Source organism: Hibiscus syriacus, unplaced genomic scaffold (assembly GCF_006381635.1).
Source record: "Hibiscus syriacus cultivar Baekdansim isolate YM2019G1 unplaced genomic scaffold, ASM638163v2 tig00110580_pilon, whole genome shotgun sequence".
Taxonomy (NCBI): Eukaryota; Viridiplantae; Streptophyta; class Magnoliopsida; order Malvales; family Malvaceae; genus Hibiscus; species Hibiscus syriacus.
The window spans coordinates 845,852-867,621 of NW_024062791.1; the positions used below are offsets into that span (position 1 = coordinate 845,852).

At 35.0% G+C, this 21,770-nt stretch overlaps 2 protein-coding genes across 2 annotated transcripts; both read left to right on the forward strand.

Moving 5' to 3' along the window:
* The first annotated feature begins 4,150 nt into the window (after nt 1-4,150).
* Nucleotides 4,151-4,941, forward strand: LOC120133474. The gene is made up of 2 exons (XM_039150050.1): nt 4,151-4,486; nt 4,694-4,941. The coding sequence occupies exons 1-2, from the start codon at nt 4,221-4,223 to the stop codon at nt 4,734-4,736; spliced, it is 309 nt and encodes a 102-aa protein (XP_039005981.1). The 5' UTR covers nt 4,151-4,220; the 3' UTR covers nt 4,737-4,941.
* Nucleotides 4,942-14,108: 9,167 nt separating this feature from the next.
* LOC120133512 (uncharacterized membrane protein At1g16860-like) lies at nt 14,109-19,878 on the forward strand. Its single transcript, XM_039150082.1, has 5 exons — nt 14,109-14,249; nt 15,934-16,911; nt 17,298-17,453; nt 18,372-18,583; nt 19,221-19,878. The coding sequence occupies exons 2-5, from the start codon at nt 16,015-16,017 to the stop codon at nt 19,411-19,413; spliced, it is 1,458 nt and encodes a 485-aa protein (XP_039006013.1). The 5' UTR covers nt 14,109-14,249; nt 15,934-16,014; the 3' UTR covers nt 19,414-19,878.
* The last annotated feature ends 1,892 nt before the right edge of the window (nt 19,879-21,770 follow it).

The following is a 21,770-nucleotide window of genomic DNA, read 5'->3' on the forward strand; positions in this document are numbered from 1 at the left end:
TGCCAATACTGCTAAACTGTTTTTGTTAGTATTTGTTTTTGGTTTTGTTTTTGTCTTTTGGTTGAAGTAATGCAATCCATTCAAGTTTCAATTTGCAGAAGAAGAATAGTTTACTTTCGCAACACGAAAATGACTATCGCAACGCGGAAATAGCTATCGCAATGCGAAATGAAAATCGCAACGCGAAATGAAAATCGCAATGCGATTTGTGTTTCGCGTTGCGATTTTCATTTCGCATTGCGATTTTGCGTTGCGATTTTCATTTCGCATTGCGATAGCCATTTCCGCGTTGCGATAGTCATTTCCGCGTTGCGATAGTCATTTTCGCGTTGCGAAAGTAAGTTTCGTGTTGCGAAAGTAAACTATTCTTCTTCTTGAATGTTTATATATGTTGTCCTTTTAAATTTTTATATAAGTGCTTACTTCTGGAATGTTATCTGATGCATTTTGTGAACTATGATAGAATAATGACTTAGGTGAATACAATGCAAGTTTGAAACATATTTGTCTTTGTTTAATATCATGTCTGTTTATTTACTGATTTATGTATTAATTTTTTTTAGCGGCCCGATAAGGTGGATGCTTTACGTTGGGTTTTCCTTGCACGACGAAGTTCACGCATCAGACGGCGTGCACATGCTATTACGTCTCCGTTCAACCCAATGGTGCGAAGACTCCGCAAGAAGAAGTCCGACTCACCTGTCATCCCTCAAGAGTCCCCTCCAATCGTTCAAGAGACCCCTATCATCCCTCAAGAGTCCCCCCCACCATTCAAGAGGCCACTGTCATCGTTGAATAGGTCCCTCCCACCATTCCAGAGCTCGATTCACATGGGGTAATATATCGAATTATTGAGAAACCCCTACCGTTACCGGACATGATGGATGAGAGTTGGCTCTCGTATGAGTTACCGACTAGTACCCTTCCGGTATCTGAAGTGGAGAGGAGACAACTACCGAAAATAATTCTGGATAATACCCTTTGGGCTAAGACCGCAGTTGATTTTTATCTACATGAGCGGAGCCAAGGGTGTTACACTAACATAAGCAAACTCAACGATGAGATGTATTTGTTGCTTAATCGGTCTTGGTGGGGTGTGTTATTAGGGGTTGAAGACAGTGGCTATTTCGATGGGGAGGTAAGTCTTATATTTGTCTTATATATGATTTTGATTAATTTTTTTAAAAATTAATGTAATTCACTAATATATGTCTTTTTTTGTAAAACAACATATCGATGCGTGGGTGTCACGTCTTCTAATAATAAGGAAGCTTAGGAAAAATAAAAAAAATTAGCGATATACAATAATGCTGGCGGCTTTTCACGCAGTTCACTTGAAGAATCAACGAGATGAATCATTTTCGTTGGGCAATGGACAAGCTAAACTTTATCCTGCATGGTGGGAGGTCGATAAGGTTAGTGTTTATTTTTTATAATTTTTTTAAAGGTGTTCATAAATAAGTGCGCAAATAAATGAATTATAACTTATGATTGCAGGTGTTTATCCCTGTTTTGGAACGTCGTCATTGGCTTCTCGTCCAACTTCAGCTCCCATCCCTGAAGATAATAGTATATGACAGCATGATAAATTACATATCACTGTCTGATTTGAGAGATATTATCAAGGGATGGAGCTCTCATTTGGCTAAATTCTTGGATGGGATTAATTATTGGACTCATTCTGGACACAAGAAGCCAAAGAAGTTCAATGTCACAGTTGTCAGAGACGAGACCGCGCCACAACAATCGCCGAGAGCCAGAGGGGATTGTGGTCCTCTCGTATGCATGTGCTTAGCGCGTTTGACGACGGGAAGCACAGAGTTTCTACCTCCCACCGATAGAGATAGAGCTGTAGTAGGCTTGTGGTTTCGGTATTATATGGCTAGAGCGATATATTCGAGACGATGCCTACCTGCATCCTATGAAAGTATCCATTGTTAATTGGTAAGTCAAATGCAAGTTTTTTTAACATATATACTCCTTTTGGTTTGAAAATGTTTGGTTAAGTACCTAGAATTCAATAATTTGTTGTTTGTAGGTTTTAGATGTGTAGGAAGTCTTGTTTGAGCAAATGTTTGGTTTCTGCAGGTTAATCCTTAAGTGAGCTGCGTGAAATGGATGTACGAGTGCAAAAATTGATTCATTGATTCAATAATTGATAAGGAAATAAGAATTATTATTATTTTTTGATTGTTTAATTGATTTGTAAAAAATGATTTGTAAATGTTGATTTGTTTAATTGATGTGTATATAATTCTTATTTGTGCTTGTTTAATTGATTGGAATGTAATAGTTGATTTGTTGATTTTCAATTTGCATTATGTTGAAGGCAAAACAGACTGTCGCAACACGAAACTGACTATCGCAACGAGAGAATCGCAATGCGAAATGAAAATCGCAACGAGAAAATCGCAATGCGATTTTCATTTCGCATTGCCATTTTCGCGTTGCGATAGCCATTTTCGCGTTGCGATTTCCCCGTTGCGATAGTCAAATGAATGTCTAATAAGTGATAACAACTGAACATATCATAGCAATGTTCAAACTCAAGTTACTAATACATGCCTAACTGAAAATGTTAAAAGTGCACACATAAAATACACATAATACAACGTTTGCATTTAAAAATCACCTAAGTTAACAGTCCCAAAAGGTGAAGCCGGTTGTGATTGAGATTTTGAAGATGATTGCGATTTTGATTGCCTTTTGCTTGACACCATATGAGCTTTGGATTTTGATGAGGATCCATATTTTGGTAGAGGAAAAGATGATTGTGATGGCACTGGTGAACCACATGTCAACCTTGTATGACCACTTTCCTTGCACCGACTACATGTCGATCTCTTCTTCTCTTCACCCTTAGACGGTATACGATCGTGACTTTTTGGTCGGCCAGGTAGCCTTATGTCCATGGCTGGTGGCAAAACTATTTGTAAGTCATCTGGTATGTCCCACTCAGAAGAATGTTGCGAAACTAAAACATGTTGCGAACTTTGAAAATCGCATTGCGATTCTGTATTATCTCGTTGCGATAGTCAGAATCTTGTTGCGAAAGTCACAATCGCGTTGCGAAAGTCAGAATCGCATTGCGAAAGTTAGTATCGCGTTGCGATTTTGTATTATCGCGTTGCGATAGTCAGTATCGCATTGCGATTTTCCAAATTCGCATTGCGATTTACTTATTCGCATTGCGAATTGGGAAAATCGCAACGCGAAATTGGAAAATCGCATTGCGATAGTCATAATCGCGTTGCGAATCTGGAAACTGATTTGCGATAATGGAGATCGCGATGCGAATTAGCGATCGCATTGCGATTTTGTTGGTCATTTTGGTAAATTCGAAAAAAGTTGGTTAAAATCGTATATTATATGAGTTTTTTGATCACTGAGGTTATTTTCTCATTTATTAAATGTTTATTCTGTATGCTTTTACGATAATAAATTATATAAAAATCACAAATAAATAAATTTTATGATTTAAACCTACGACGTGAGTTAAAAAAATGAAAACTTTTGACTAATATATTAAAAAGTTGGTATCCAAATAAAGTTTAGATTTAAATATAATCTAACTTTGAAAATTAATATTTAAAGCTCGACTAGAATTTTAGGTTTGACTATGAATCTTCAAACCAGATTTTGTTTGTTGCAATTCGACGAACAGGTGAAGGGCATGGTTCTCTGGATTGGAAACGGAGATGTGAGAAAATACTAGGAACAACAAAGGGAACAGCTTATTTACACGAGCAATTTCATGCATGCATCATCCACAGGGACATCAAACCCAGCAATATCTTTGAGGCCTACAATGTCAGAGGTGTTTGCTATGGTTAAAACAGTGAGTTCATTAGAGCCAAGACATGAATGTTATTTGATTGTGCCAAAATGCCAGGTGACTATGACCCATTGTTAAAAATCCGTCATGCTCTCTGTTAGTATTAATCTCTGAGTTTTTTTTTTCAAATCAATAAATTAAAAAACCAAATTTGGGTCACTATTATGATAATATATATATATGAAGATTAGGGAGAATGGGGAGAGTGCAACTGACGGGTGAGGCATGACCAATTGACCATTAGGTTTACACCTACGCTTCAAATGAGAAGTCTGGGCTAAATTGGCCAAATTCTTTTGAACAGACGAGCATCCATTTCGCATGACAGACACAACCACCAGACTCCCATTATCTCTGGGAAAGAAACAGCCAGATCTTTTGTGTGATGGAACAGTTGATGAATGGTTACGTATCTCCCGCTTCATCTCCACCATCACCTCTCCCAATTAGCATCGGACCCGGCAACAGAAACTACTTGTTCTCGCCTTCCCTGACTCCTTCACCGCCTACTTCCGGCCACGCTTCAGCTGAAAACCTGCCTCTTTTGCATTTTAACCAGACGTCCACTCCAGCACGAGTAACGTCAGCTTTTTCACTGGACGGGAAAGCCCCGGATGAATTGGAAGACCAAAGTTCATGTCTTAAGGACTTGTAAGTTCTCAATTTCTTCCTTTAAAAACTCCTCACTGCCTACACTTCTGTTTACTTTCATCTGAAATTGTACCATATAGTCGTGCATAAATCTTCACCATAATAGCAAAGATGGAAAAGAAAAAAAACAAAGTACTTATGTGTTTACCATTTGGTAGCTTTTGTATTTTCGACTCCAAGTTACAGTAGTCATTTTGTGGAATACAGGTTAGAATGGTTGGTGCAAAAATGCTGCAGTTGCTGCTCCTGATTCCATGTCAACTGATTATTGCTTGTTGAATGCCTGTTCGAACCATAGTAGGAATCATTCAGCTTTGAGTAGAAAATAAATGTGGCAAACCCAAACAAACTCTAATCATGTACAAGCAAGTGCCATGAAACCATTAGCAAATCGATTAATGTATTTGATGGAACATTTTTTCCTATTCAATTAGTAGGACCATCGGGTTAAGTCAGATCAAATATTTTTTTTACTTAAACTTGAATATAATTTTATCCGACTTCATCTTTTATAAAATACGTCTCGAATTTAATTTTATTATTTTTTAATAAAAAATTAAGATCTTATCAAATTAAATCAGATCATATCTCATCAAATTTAGATCAAATTACCATCTCTACAAGGAAAAGCAAAATTTATGCAATTTATAAACCAGGGCAAGTATTTCACTCCTGAAACCTTTAAATATTCAGAAAAGATATCCAGTTCAGGAACTGAACGACGACGTTTGTTGCGGGAATATCATATCTATCAGAAAGTGCGGAGAGTAACAATACGTCGTTTAGTCATACACGGATTAATAATTTATTTTCAGCAAGTTGCAACATTTAATTTAAAATCTTTTGACTAATTTTATTCTAACATTTTTCTAGAGCTAATTGCATCACATGTCCTCAAAGTATGATTCTTATTTTAAATTAATCCCTAAACTTTTTAAATTTTCCAATTTTATTTCTAAATTATGACTATCATTCTAAATTGGTTCCAAACTTTTTGAACATTCCAATTTCATCACAAACTATATGTATATACTCATTACATCCCTTGTTAATAAAATCGTAAGGAGAAGTTATATTACTATATGTTTCAAAAAAAATAAGATTCAAGTTAAACTATGGTTGAAACTAATTATATATTTAGATGAACTTGGGGATGTAATTGAAATATTCAAAGGTCTAGGGACCAATTTAGAAAGAGTGTCATAGTTTAGGGATGAAATTAGAATGTTCAAAAGTTTAAGGACTAATTTAGAATGAGAGTCATAGTTTGGGTTTAAAATTAGAATATTCAAAAGTTTAAGGACCAATTTAAAATGAGGGATTTAGTTTAGGGACATGTGACTCAATTAACTTTTTTTTCTCTAAAATTTAATACTTTTGGGCGCTTATAATTTAATATTAGTTTCACTCGGTTTTGCAGCAAATGTCCAGCTCAGAAAAAATTAACATCAAGAAAAAATATACATACGAGTAAATTATAATTATAACGTATATTATTTAAATTAACCTTCATTATATTCACGAAATAGATAAAATTATTTTATATAGTAATATATCTAGGAGTGTGTAAAAATATTCGATCCGGTTGACCCGACCCACCGACCTAAACTTTAAAAAATCGGGTAATTTTCTAAAAAAATTTACCCGGTCAGGTCGGGTACCCGGCCCGACATTTTCAGGGTCAGGCCCGGGTCACAAAATTGAATTTTTCCGGGTTACCCGAGTACCTGGTTAGGAATTTATATATATATAAAATAATATTATATTATTATATATATAATTATAAATAATATATTATTATATATTATTATATATAAATGGTTGACCCTTGTTCCCATATGTAATGGGGTAAGGGGGAGGTAAGATAGTAGGTTGCCCCCGACACCAGGTTGAGAGCAGCTTCCGTAGGAGACTTCCGAATTATGAAATGCCCTCCGTGAAACTCGATCCCACGACCTCAATGTTAAGAACCTTGTGCTCTACCGGGTACCCGATTATTGGGTATCCGCAACATTCGAGTCGGGACACGGTCTGAGATATTAATTACTCGAAGATTTGGGTATCCGAAAATTTGGTACCCAGATTTGCACACCCCTAATTATATATCTATTATTATTTTTATTTAATAAATAATCTCAATCAGTGTAGATTTTAAGTGTATGAAAACAATCACGTTAAATAAATATGGCGCATATTAAAATAATTTGCTTTGAAGTAATGAACTTTCTTATTTTTTTTTTATAATTATTGGTATTGAATCTATTAATCGACTAATTCAGATTAGATATTATAGAGATGAGAGCGATTATCTCAACACAATTTACTTCATTTGCAAACGTCAGGAAACATCTGACTTTACGTAGGGGATTTAGTGCATCATCCTACATACCAACTGATAGTTGGTGTAATGAATTTTCTATTATTTTTAACATTTTATTGATATGCTGAATATTATTTATATTATCGTTTCAATATTTTATTCTACCTAAAAAAATATCTCACTTGTTTTGAATTTATCAATATAAAAAACTAGTTTAATATCCTTATTATATATTCTGTATTTTATGTTCATAGATGTTGAACATGTAAATGGTTTAATAACATTAATTTATATGTCTAAAATTTATTTATTTTTAAAAAATAAAGCTAACCCGTGGTACGTTCATAAATTAATTTATTAATAAAATAATTAAAAATAGGGTAAAATTTAGTAATGGTCACTGAACTTTTCTAAAGCTTGCATTTAGGTCTCTCAACTTTTAAAACTTACAATACAGTCCTCCAACATTTAGTCCATTTGCAATATGGTCCCCGACGTAACTGACTGTTTGCAATATAGTCACTAAACTTTTCAGGCGCTTGCATTTAGGTCCCCCAACTTTTAAAACTTACAACACATTCATCAATTTTATTCTAAACCCCAAATTCCTTTTCGATCTCGAATTTCCTTTTTTGTTTCTCTCTTCTCATTTCCAACGTAACTTTTCAGTTGGGGATGCATGGGAAATTCTAATCTAACTTTGAATTTTGTGGAGGTGTTGACTTGAATAATGGTCCATTGAGAGAAGACTCGACCAAAGGACTATCGGGACCATCAACGATTCAAGGTGTAATGTTATATACAGGTCATCTCAAGTGAAGCATAGATGTTCGATGAAATGCTTGTGAGAAAAAAAATGGGGTTAGAAATGCAGAGTTGACAAATACTACTAAGATTAACTAAGTATCATTGTTGAAAATCACCAACAAAGCTGGAATTATTTTTGTATAAATGGCATATAATAATTTCTTCGTTTAATCCTTGTGGTTAAAGATTTTCCAACTGATGTTCAAATATAATGAAATCTCAAACAACGCCTTCACCTCTCAGTCTCTTTCGCTCACATGCACTCTTGTTTGGTTTTTTTCTGCTTCAGTTTTCCACCATGTAAAATTGTAAACCCAAACAGTGCTCTGGCTTTCAGCTTTTTATTTACAAAGAAAGAAATGGAGGAAAAATTGATGGAACGCAACACTGATTGCGTTTATTTCTTAGCTTCTTCCCTCACTTGCAAGAAGGTATTTATTTTCTCTTTTGAGCTATCCAGAAGTAGGCTTTTTGTTGAAAACATTTTGATGTTTCGATATAACAAATTAAGTTAAATGAATTTTAAGATTTTACAAAAGATTTTCTAAGTATATTCGATGTAATTATTCGAATATCAAAATATTACTCCAAGTCTTTCAAAGTTCATTTTAATCCTTACTAAAGTGTAAAATTGTGTTTTATACTTAAATTATTTTTAAAACAATTTTACAAAGTATTTCGAACCGTTTCAAAGGCAAGAAAAATCAGATTGCCTAGGGGGTACAGATTACCCCTAGGGGGAACAGATTCCCCCCAGGAGGAACAGATTCCCCCCCCAGGGGGAACAGATTCCCCCCTCCAGGGGGTATCGATTCCCCCTGTCTAACGGTCAAAAACAGATTGCACTTAGGGAACCAATTCCTCCCATGCTCCAAGCTGTTTTATTAATTGTTTCTCATCCCCAAACAGCTCTAAAACATCCCCAACGACTATATACAACTTCAAACACATTCCAAGCTATAAATACAAGCTAAGGAAACATGAAGAAGTAAGAGAACAACTATCCAAGCAATCAAACACAAGAGAAGAGTTTTCAATCTTATTTCATCTTTCTCTTGTAACTATTTTGTTCTTGTGAGCTCAATCTTGTAAACACATACCTTTGAGAGGTTTTCTTGTTTACTTATTTTATCCTTTTGTAAAAGGGAAAGGTTCTATCTTATCCCGTGTAAAAGCTAGGGAAAAGTTCTAGTTTAGCCTGGAAAAACTAGGGAGTTTGTAAGGTTACTCTTTATCCTCAAAAGAAAGAACAAATTAGTGAATTTGTTAGAAAATCCTTGGTGAGGAGCTAAGGTAGTGGACGTAGACTTTGGTTGAGAAAGTCGAACCACTATAAATCGCTGTGCAATTCTTTATCTTTCAATCTCCTTACTCCCTAAACACAAAACCATTTCGACCCCTCTTTACAAACCGTTCCGGTTGTCGATTCGAGCTTCCAAAAATCCTAACAATTGGCATCAGAGCCTAACTCATTAATAAGGTTTAACCACCTTGAGACGATCCTCGAAGAAGATTTACCAATTCTCGATGCAATCGACAAAGAAATGACTTTTTCCTTCGGTCTTATTATATTGAAGAATATCCTATTATGGATTCACAACCGGTCAACAAGCCACCCTTCTTCAATCGAGCAAATTATGCACATTGGAAGAATAAGATGATGTACTTCATTCAATCCTACAATCTAGGAGCTTGGTACTCAATCATGGACGGTTACTCCTCTCCACCCGGAAAGTACAATGATTGGAGTAGAGAATAGCAGAAAAATTTTCAGCTTAATTCTAAGGCTATACATGTTCTATTTTGTGCTTTAGGCCCAAATGAATATGGAAGAGTCTCATCCTGTTCCAGTGCCAAAGAGATTTGAGATAAACTCCAAGTCACTCATGAAGGAACCGACGAAGTGAGGGAATCAAAGAAAAGTCTTCTCAACCATAGCTACGAGAACTTCAAGATGAAACCTGATGAAGACATCAAAGGTATGACGGATAGATTTTCCGTGATTGTCAACGATCTCAAGGGATATGGAGAAGTAATCCCAAATGAAAAGCTTGTGAGGAAGATGATTTACTCTCTTCCAAATGAGTGGCAATCAAAGAAGACGACCATTATCGAAGCAAGAAACCTAAAGTCTCTCACTCTCGATGCGCTAATTGGTTCCCTTCTCACTCATGAGATGATGGTGAAGAAAGAGGAAAAAAAAGGGAAGAGAAGAAAAATAAGAAGAAGAATGAGGACGTAGGTATCAATGAAAGCTATTAAGATTCAAATGATGAGGTGGATGAAGACGATGATGAATAAAATGAAGAGATGGTCAAGCTCTTGAAGGAACTCAAGAGATTCATGATTTCCAAGGAAGTGAAACATGAATCAACCAAGAAGAAGAGTCCCCCGGTATATTTCAATTGTCAAAGAAATGGGCATGTCATGTATGAATGTCCTCTTCTAAAGAAAAAGGGGAATAAGGCATGAATTCCAAATATACGAAATTAATTTCAAAACTCAAAAATAAAGATAATTTTATTTTGAAAGCAAAAGTTGATTTTGAAAATCAAAATGAAATTTTGAAAAATAATTTAGAGCTTTCAAAAATCAAAATAAATGATTTAGAAAAATAAAATTTTGAGTTAGATGTTAAGTTTGAAAGCTTAATAAAAAAAGAATTAATTTCTAAAAACAAACTATTATGTTTAAATATGACAAAATGCTCACATTGTCATTATTATGGTCATATGTAACATACTTGTCCTTTGAAGAAAGGAAAACGTTTTAAAATTAGGCAAGTATGGGTTCCGAAAGGAACAAGGGGCATTGAAACTAATGTCCAAGGATCCAAAGCAATTTGGATACCAAAATCTACTTAAATGTCTCTTGTAGGTGTGTGGGAGCAATGGTGATGAGAGTGATGATATCCAAGATGCTCCAGCCACACATGAAAAATGAATGGGTAACCTCTAAGCTTAATGCTTTTAATTTTGGTTATTTGATTGCTCATTTAATTTTAAGCATGCATGAGTTTTGTTTTTAAATGATTATGCATCATTGTTTTAATCTCATGTATGTTGAAAAGATGATTATGATGAACATTTTAAAGTTATATTAATTTTTAAGAATTTTTAGTTCATCATAATAAAATTTTGGTCAAAATTGGTTTTAATGCAATTGATATCTCTCTAACAATTGATGTTAATTTTTCAAATACTTTGATTTTACAAATTTTAAAATTTTTGACCTAAATTTGAATGTTTATGCATGTGTTTTAAATGAAAATGATATCTCTCTAACAATTGATATCAAAATTTTCAAAATGCATAACATTTTGGGAAAACTTTATGCATATGCACTTAATTTTAACAATTGATATTGATATCAAATTTCAACTATTAGTATTGCATAAAGTATTTTAGACTTCGATGTATTAAATTTCATGTGCTACTAACATGTTTGTTATTCTTTGTTGAAATTCAATTTTGTTTAAGTGTCGAGATCCTAAAAACATAATTTTATTTGGAATGCATTTATTGAGGGGGAGCTTTGATTTTTTCAAATGATTTTTAAAATGTCAAATTTATTACTTACTCTCCAAAGTTATTTTGAACTTCAAAGATTAGAGTCTTTTTGATTTAACAAAAAGGGGGAGAAGTGTTAAGGTGTTAAAGGGGAGAAGTGTTAAAGTAAGGGGGAGTAATTTCAAACTTGATTTCAAAATCTTAAAATTACTCAAATGTTTTGTTATATCAAAAAGGGAGAGATTGTTGAAAACATTTTGATGTTTCGATATAACAAATTAAGTTAAATGAATTTTAAGATTTTACAAAAGATTTTCTAAGTATATTCGATGTAATTATTCGAATATCAAAATATTACTCCAAGTCTTTCAAAGTTCATTTTAATCCTTACTAAGTATTTCGAACCGTTTCAAAGCCAAGAAAAATCAGATTGCCCAGGGGGTACAGATTCCCCCCAGGGGGAACAGATTTCCCCCCCCCCCAAGGGGTACAGATTCCCCCCCAGGGGGTACCGATTCCCCCCAGGGGGTACCGATTCCCCCTGTCTAATGGTCAAAAACAAATTGCACTTAGGGAACCGATTCCCCATGAGGGGGTACCGATTCCCCCTACGCTCCAAGATGTTTTATTAATTGTTTCTCATCCCCCAAACAGCTCCAAAACATCCCCAACGACTATATACGACTTCAAACACATTCCAAGCTATAAATACAAGCTAAGGACACTTGAAGAAGTAAGAGAACAACTATCCAAGCAATCAAACACAAGAGAAGAGTTTTCAATCTTATTTCATCTTTCTCTTGTAAATATTTTGTTCTTGTGAGCTCAATATTGTAAACACATACCTTTGAGAGGTTTTCTTGTTTACTTATTTTATCCTTTTGTAAAGAGGAAATGTTATAGCTTATCACGTGTAAAAGCTAGGGAAAGGTTCTAGTTTAGCCCGGAAAAACTAGGGAGTTTGTAAGGTTACTCTTTATCCTCAAAAGAAAGAACAAATTAATGAATTTGTTGGAAAATCCTTGGTGAGGAGTTAAGGTAGTGGATGTAGACTTTGGTTGAGAAAGTCGAACCACTATAAATCGCTGTGCAATTCTCTATCTTTCAATCTCCTTACTCCCTAAACACAAAACCGTTCCGACCCCTTTTTGCAAACCATTCCGGTTGTCGATTCGAGCTTCCGAAAATCCTAACACTTCTCCTCTTTCGCACTTTCCCATTTTCAGCTCGCATTTTGTGTTTTTTGTTGAAATTTTTATGTTTCTGGAATTGCATGTCAAGGATCTGGATATTCAGTGTTAGTTTTGAACCAAAACCATTTAATTTTATTTTTTTTCTTCTTAATCAAAACTTTCAGTACTCCTTATGAAAGATATTCAGTCCATCAGAATAGAAGTGAAAGAGGATCATAGGCTAAATTGTTTTGATCTTCTTGTTTGGTTTTTCTTTAAATCAGGGAATTGGTTGTGAGTATCAACATAGTGAAATCACCAGGCTCAATCCGAAAGACTGCTGGTACTAGTTTACTGGAATTGTATTGATCCGACCGATGGTTTTCGGCGTCCTGTGAGCTCATATTCTTTTTAATAAGTTTTAAAAGTTGATTATGAGACTGATATATCGTGAACGAATTGAATTTTTTTTACATGTTTTGGAAATTTTACAGTTTAATATGTATTGAATTGTAACTTTAGAAGACAATTCTGCATGCACATAACTCGAAAGACATCATGACATGGTAGTATATTTGGAGCAACTGCTTGATATGTTGCCCTGTCATTGCACATTTGCACCTTCATTTCTGGCATATATATGTTTCTTGCAGTGTCCTCTATATTTTACAATGTCTTTTATTGCTGACATTCCATGAATTTACAAGAATTATGGGGTCTTATGATTTTAGTTCCGCTATCTGCTTTAGATTCTCATCATGTTTGGCTATTGAGGAACATTAAACATGGAGCATTAGAAGCAATTATATGTTAAAAGAGTAGGCCATTAATGTATTTGCAACTGGTAATGTTGTATTTGTCATCTAATGTTTATCTTAAACAACCTATTTGACGCCTTAGCTTTTGGAGTGACTATGACCGAACCTCTTTCCCTTTATTTATTAAGTCCTCATTTTGAATGAGTTATTAATTGATATTATTGGTTTATTTTAGTTATTGATTGGTTGTATGTTGTAGTCCTATGAACTAAAACTCTTTACTATTTTCGCAGCCGTTGGATGTGCATGCTCAAGTTCCATCCAAACCTATTGGATTGTCATACCAAAGTGTTGCAACTACGAACAAGATAAATTGACCTTGTTACTTTTACTTCAACGGTTTATGCAATAACCGTGATAGGTGTACTTTTCATGTTCAAAGTGCGGCAGCCGTTGGTTGTGTATGTAATAAACCTCAAATTTATATTAAAGTAAACACTGTCAAATAGCAAATTCATGTTCAAAATTTTAAAACACTTATTAAATTCTAAACCCCAGATTCCAAAATACTTTAATTACATTCTAAATCCTAAATTGAAGTATTTTAGAATATGGGGTTTAAAATTTAATTGAATTATTTTAGAATTTGGAGTTTAAAATGAAATTAAGGTCTGTGTTGCAAATTTTAAAAGTTGGAGGACCTAAATACAAGCGCCAGAAAGGTTCAATTACCATATTGCAAACGGCGTCATACGGCCGGTTACGTCGAAGACCATATTACAAACAGACTAAATATTAAAAGACTATATTGCAAGTTTTGAAAGTTAAAAGACCTAAACACAAATTTTAAAAAAATTAAATGAACATTACTATACTTTACCCTTAAAAATATTGGAGAAGTTGTCGGATGAGACAACCCACCTGTTGCTGCATTGCGGCTCTTTCAAGTCTCGAAGTCTAAAATATTGAAATACCAAGAATAATAATAATAAAAAAAAAACTTTCTGCTGTTCTTAAACTTAAAGTAAAAAACAATAAAACAAAAAGAGAGGAGAAGAAGAAAAAAAAACAGTAAACAGCTAAAACTTAGAGGTAGAGAGAGGGGATTGTCTTGTTTTTGTTTTGTTATGTTTGATTATTCTTTTACTCGTATAATGTCTCCAAATCTCCTGATTTCATCCACTTCTTCACTTCCTGGTATGTCTCTCTGTCTTCATATTCTTTTCACTCTTTGAAAAGCTTGTTCATTTTCCTCAGATCTACCCCATGTTATTGCTTTTTTTTTTTCAAAATGGTGATCTGGGTTTGCTTTATTTTGTTACCTAGACATTGATTTTACTTTTTCTTAAGGGTGTTGTTAAGCAAAAAAATTCCATTTTTTCATCTTCCTTGTATCTTTTCTGTATGGGTCTGTTGAGGAAAAGTGTAGGCTAAGGAATTTTTTATGTAATTAAGTATTTTAATTTTTACCATACATTGAGCTTCACTCTTTCAGCTTGAAAATCTCTGCTTGTTTATATTAGACTTTTTTAATCTCTTTTGGGAAAAGAAAATATGATGCGGATTCACTTTCCTTCTTTTCCTGTGATTTGGGCTGTCATTTTGCTTCTTTGGCTGTCTTTTTGTATGGTATATTTCTTAATTATAAAGTATGGCAATCGACAATAAATTTTTTATTGCTAGCCATAAAAGAAGCCTGAAAATATTGAATCGACATATTTGATCTTTGGGAACTTCTGTTACTACCGCCTTGGATATCAATCTATTCATTGGTTTTGTTTCGAATCGTGATCTAGGTATGCTTAGTGTTTTTTTATTATTTGGGTTTGTCCTTTTAGTGAAGATGTTAATGATTTCTTGTAGAATCCGAGTTATTTTACTTATAGTTTGATTTCGTAGTTCCTTAATCTTTTTAAACCATTCAAGAGGAAAATAAATAGTCTTTAGTCGATAAAATCTTAGTGAACTAAACAGGATATTCTGGTTCTTTTTCATGGTTTCAGATCTTCATGGTTCTCTTCACTTCCATTCTACTTGTTTTTGCTGATAAACTCCACATAGTAAGATGGGATGTGTAGTTGGTGGCTCTAGAATGCATAGATAGGTTTTTATGAAAATATGTAAACAAAGACCAAAGTTGTCTCGGCTCAATCATAATTAAGATCTTAAACTTGCTTGTAGGACATCATAGAACCTTTTAGAATATTAAACAGCAGAAGATATGGTTCTTATACTTTAAATCTGTTTTTCGGAGTCTTTTGGTGAGTGTTATAGTTAGCAGGGAATTCTTTTTGGTTGCAAATACTGCAAACAGGGATTCTTAAGGGGCTATTTTTTTTATCAGAAGACACTGGGAATGTGGTATTTGATTCTTCTTTCAACAACTATTAACTTATCTTCAAACCTGTTTTCCAGTGCACTAATTTGATCGAGTTGGTCTATTCAATTTTACCTTTAAATTTTCATTATCTTTGTCATTGTTTTTCCTGTCACTGTATTTTCTTCATTGATGTTCATGATTTCTGCATTGCTGCCATCAGTTTTTATGATGCATCACATTCTAGAGATCTGGCTAAAATTGGACTTGACTGTTGAACCAACTTATGCTTTAGCTCAAATGGAAATTTTGAGATGATATTAATTATTGGATTTCTTGTGCTGCTTCTTTGTGGTTGACTTAATTGTAACAATCTTTCTTCGTATAGAAGATTAATGTTGTAAATATGTGCTTTTTTTCCTGCTGCTATATGAATGTTTCTTTGAGTACCTGATCAGTTAGGACAGAATCCTTTTATGCTTGGTTCTTTCAATGCCAGCATATATCTGTGAAATCATTAGAATGGAACTATTCTTCTAATAGCTATGTTGCTGTTTTTTTCAGGAGGGCTTTGACACGACTTATCGGCATACTACTAGAAACCTTTCTTGTTAATTATCTTCTGTGTTGTACGTAGGAAGCTAGATGGGTTCCAGATTCCCATCTCATAAGCTCAGCAATGGGCTTTATGTGTCAGGCAGGCCAGAACAGCCTAAAGAAAGGACTCCAACCATGAGCTCAGTGGCCATGCCCTATACTGGTGGAGATATTAAGAAGTCGGGAGAACTGGGGAAAATGTTTGATATCCCTACAGATGGTTCTAAGTCCAGGAAATCTGGACCTATAAATAGCGCTCCTTCAAGGACTGGATCTTTTGGGGGTGCTGCTTCACATTCTGGACCAATCATGCCTAATGCAGCACCTCGAGCTGGCTATACCACATCAGGTCCTATTGCTACTGGAAGCATGTCTGGTTCAGCTTCATTGAAGAAATCAAACTCTGGACCACTAAATAGACATGGGGATCCAGTGAAGAAATCATCCGGTCCACAATCAGGTGGAGTGACGCCAAGTGGACGTCAAAATTCTGGTCCTCTTCCTCCTGTTCTCCCTACAACTGGCCTTATTACATCTGGGCCCATCTCTTCAGGGCCACTAAATTCCTCTGGTGCTCCTCGGAAAGTGTCTGGTCCTTTGGATTCTATGGGATCAATGAAAGTGAAAGGTTCTGCTGTTCATAATCAGGCTGTGAATATTCTTGGCCAGAATGATGATTTTTCTTTCAAGAAAAACTTCCCGAAACTAATATTATATGCACTGATACTGCTCTTTGTAATGGGTTTCATTGCTGGTGGTTTTATTCTTGGAGCAGTTCACAATGCGATTCTCCTCATAGTTGTTGTGGTCCTTTTTGGTACTGTTGCTGCATTATTTGCTTGGAACTCTTGTTGGGGGAAAAAAGCTATTATGGGTTTTATTGCTCGTTATCCAGATGCAGAGCTTAGGAATGCAAAAAATGGACAATTCGTGAAAATCTCTGGGGTAAGTAATCTAATTTAATGTCAGATATGGTAATCTCATAATTGCTACTGGAAAATAGCAATCTATAATCACACGATCCTATACAGTTTGAAGTGTGGTATTTTATTAAAAGATATTATTGGACCTTAAGTTGCCAACTCAAGGTCTTACTGATTAACATGGGCCTAAATGCCCATTGTATCAAAAACCATGTACAGTGAACATACAGCAGCATTTGTTTATGCACGTATGGTCCTCTGTAACTGTTGAACTCCTCTAACTAGTGGGAATTGCAATACTGATCGCTTATGTTTGTGTAGCTGTGCTTTTTGTTGGAATCATTTAATTTTACCTACTTGTTAATCTGTAGATGATATTGATCAATTGTTTTGTTGTTATTTTTGAAGGTGGTAACATGTGGGAATGTTCCTCTTGAGTCATCCTTCCAGCAAGTTCCAAGATGTGTTTATACATCAACTAGTTTATACGAGTATCGAGGATGGGATTCCAAAGCTGCCAATCCTACACATCGTCGTTTTACCTGGGGACTTAGATTGTTGGAAGTAAGTAATTGAATGGTTAATTTTTATTACCTTTTCCTGAATTTTAATGAAAAAGATGTTATTTCCTAGTTTCTTTGTATTTACAACTCACATAAAGGCTTGCCCTTATTTTAGAATTTCAAGTAGCTGATGATTTTTTTATGCTCTAAACAAGTGAAAAGGAAGAAGGCTTTATTGGCTTACTATCCTCTGAACTGGTACATTTCCCTCTGGTTATAGGTTTAGCTGGGCATATGGGCCAAAATTTGTGTGTAATTATTTTAACGCTCCTTGTAAAAGATTTGTTTCTTGTATTGTACATGTAGTTTAGTACATATTTTACTTTGAATTGGGTATGGTTGTTGAAAATGGATGTGTTTTACATATCATATTGATTTTTTTTCTATATGGAGTTGGTAGTTCGGATGGTCTCCGTCGACAAGTCGAGCAAGAAGAGGCAGCAAGGCGGAAGCTGATTCTTGTACACTTTTCGTGCGGAAGTTCAGGGTTTTGTTTTTGATTTTGTCTTTTATGGATTGAGTTAGCTGTGATATTCGGGTTCTGTTTTAGTTGTTCTGTTTTTGTGTTGGTTTTCTGGCTAAGTTCAGGTGTTAAGTCCTGGTCAGTCATTTTTGCTGTGTTAGTGTTGTTGTGAAGGGTTTTTTTCGGTTGTTTTGGTTGTTTGTTTACGTTGGGGTTGGCGACTTGGTTGTATCTTATGTTTAATGAAATCTTAAGGCACTCTTTCCTCCTTCCGTTGATTAAGGAGCTTTTTTACAAGATCCTTTAATGAAGAAGAAGGTTTTTAACGAGGCCTTCAATTTCTATAAAAAAAAAATATCCCCATATACCCATGTCTAGCAAATGTGTTGGACATGTGTACTATTCTCCAGGTTCCTCTCTCTTTTGAATCTAACCTTTTCGATGGCATTTCAACAGAGGCGTGCAGTTGACTTCTACATCTCAGATTTCCAGTCAGGGTTGAGAGCATTAGTTAAAACAGGGAATGGAGCATCAGTTACTCCTTATGTGGATGACTCTATAGTTATAGATGTCAACCCAGCCAACGAAACGTTGTCTCCGGAGTTCATCATGTGGCTGGGAGAAAGGAACCTTTCAAGTGATGACCGTTTAATGCGATTGAAAGAAGGGTAAATTTCTCTCCTTTTTGTTTCACCATATATTGAATGCTTATGTTGCAGGAACAATAAATGGTATGCCGGGGGTCTCTATATTTCACCGATGGCTAATATCTTGAGTTTGCAAATTCTTTGAAGTCATCTTCTACAATTCATTTCTAGTTGTGGAGATTAGGTGACTATTTTTGTTATCTGTTATGAACTCAGATCTGAGAGTAAAGCTTGAAGTAAGGTGGCCTAGCTAGGTGTGGCAAAATCTAATTCAACTTGAAAAATCATATAGAACTGTTTGAGACCAAACCCTGATATAATATGATTGCCTGAAAAAGTAGATGAACTTGATAAAATTCCAAACACTAAACCCAAAGCAACTTGAATCTGAAGTGATTTGAGCCTGAAATTGTCCTCCAAACTTGATATAATATGGTTACTCTAACTATGGAATGTGATTCTAAAATCAAATAATAGGGAAAAATTTCATTTTCAATTAAGTTGTGACAGATTCTTTGGGGTGCTTGGAGGTCAAAGAATAGTTGTAGCACTAACTTCTAAGCATATGCGAGACAATTATGTTTGCATTGTAGAGTATGGTTGGATGTACTTGGCAGAATACGATGACTATTTTGAAATTGCAATCTTATGTTTATAGGTATATCAAGGAGGGAAGCACGGTTAGTGTCATGGGAGTCGTTCAGAGAAATGAAAACGTCCTTATGATTGTTCCTCCGCCTGAACCGACTACAACTGGATGCCAATGGGCCAAATGTATCTTCCCAGCTAGCCTTGAGGGTATCATATTGAGATGTGAAGACACATCAAATAACGGTGCCATACCTGTTTAGAACCCTGTGCACTGTAAACTATTTTTACCCTACTGCATAAATTATGATATTTTTTTTCTTCATATTATTCTATTCATATTTTGGGGGGATGTGGTAAGGACAAGCGATGAACATGGAGGAGGCTGGTGGCGTTTCTTATCCTTTTAACTCGTTGTATAGCTTTTTCCAGGTTTCTTTGCCGTTAGTCTTATCTTGTAGGCGTCAATGCCGGTTTCGTGCAGTTTCGGATTTTGTGTTAGACAAAAGGTTCAAGGGAAAAGAAAAACAATAGCAAGGGTATTGAAGTAGATTCGTGATGTTTTTCTCTTACGTTGACCGTTATACTTTAGCAAGTTTTGTTTGCAAATGGCAAGCAGGACTTGATGAACTGATGACTTGGGATTGAATTTCATATTTTGTTATTTGAGTAAAAATATCAGTTGTTCCGTTTGTTTTTATGGACCTGGGATTTTTTTACCATTTGGATTTGGAATGCTCTCGTCAGAGTGAATTGCATTGCATTGCTAGTTTGGTTGATGACTATAAAAACTGAAAATCGAATTAACCAACGTATTATTATAAATAATAAATCTAAAACTTTACCTGGAAGTCGTACCAATGTTTCTGGAAAATATACGGGAAAAATGACATCGAAAGCTTAAGTCAAAGTCTAACTTCTGTTCTAACAAAAGAAAATGTTGGAATTTACGAAGGTTCACCTTCAGGGTTTGTTCACCTCCATCAACGGCAATTTTATCAGGTTTAAGCATCTCATATTCCTTTACATCGATCCATGCAACGGTGCCAAATCCTCCAATGAAATATATCACTGAAATAAATTTTGATAAATAAATATTTTCAATGTGTGCATTATATGACAAATTATATTAAGTACTAAATGTTCAAAAAAATTAATATGCATGAAAAGAAAAAGAAAAACAAATAAAAGAGGGGGATGTTAATTAATTGGTATATCCCACCACTAATCTGGCTTCTGAATCCAAAAGCATCTGGTTATTTTACAAGGTCACATATACTACACAGAAAATCAAGAGTCTTAAGGTAATTAACAACACAATGAAACTTACAATCGTAGCAAACACCAGAAATATTTCTTTACTTCTCCATGCCAAACCAATTTCAGTTAAACCAAGTCTTTGGGCAGTAGAACCACAAACTAAACATACACGGCAACTATAGAACATTGATTTCGAAATTCAATGAAAACGGGCTCTTTTCTATTAACAGTAAAACCTATTAAGAGCAAAAACTGCAGTCATATATGAAAATTAACTCGGTTCACAAATCAACTTGGCCAGGGCAAGTTAGACTAGAGTGCTGAAAAGCTTGAAAACTATCCCCACATTTCTTAAGGCAGGCCACTGGTAATAGGGAGCAAAAGACAGCCGAGCTAAGAAGCCATCCCCCAGCACCAAAAAAATTAACCTCTACTAAATGTTATAAGAAGTGCACGACTGTATGATAGATATTAGCAGTTTCCAAACGGAAGTATCAGCAAGAAAAGCAGGTCATAGATAATTAGCTTAGAGGCTTTCTGAGAAAGGAAGCCTAAGCTGGCATTAGAAATAAGAAATACTATATACCGACGCAGACCTTATGTTCTGCATCCTGAAGTAGTAGAAATTCCCCCACTGTTGTGACGTCCCTTGTTGATGTTTTGCTGCGTACTGTTTATGAGCCCATTCCTAGCAAAATAACCAAGGTGAGGACCTCGCAAAAAGAAATTTAGGTGAGCACCTGTTGATGTTCTGGAAGAGGGTAGACATCGCCAAATATTGTTACCCTTGCATTTGATAAGCCACTCCACCCAGGTATCTGTAAAACCATCTTCAATGCATGAACAATAACAAACCCATAGATTCCATCAGAACAAAAGGATCAAAAGAATTAACCTGCACAACAAGGGTGCATCTAGGGTCTGCTAATAAATTCCGCGTATGAATAGCCATGGTGAAAACGAAAATATTGGATCTGCAGATTGACAATCGAAGATATATCAAATAAAACCAACAACTTATACACAAAATCAACTACCGTTACACAGCTGTCCAATTTATAGCAAAAAAAAAACGTATGCTATTTTCATGAAGGATAAATGCATAGTAATGAAGGCTATTTCACTTCAAAAAAAAAAAGAAACCAAGAAAGTTTAAATGCTATTTATGGTGGAAAGAAATAGTAACCAAATAACAGAACTTCAGAAGCCTACTTACAACCCACTGAATCGGAAGCGAAATCTACCAGCTAGCCAAAGGGATACCCTTCTCTTCGGTGCTGCGTCCGAGACATTATAGTGCATAAATGAGCAAATCTGGCCTTAAATTACAGAGGCCAATAAATACAGGACTATCAAATTA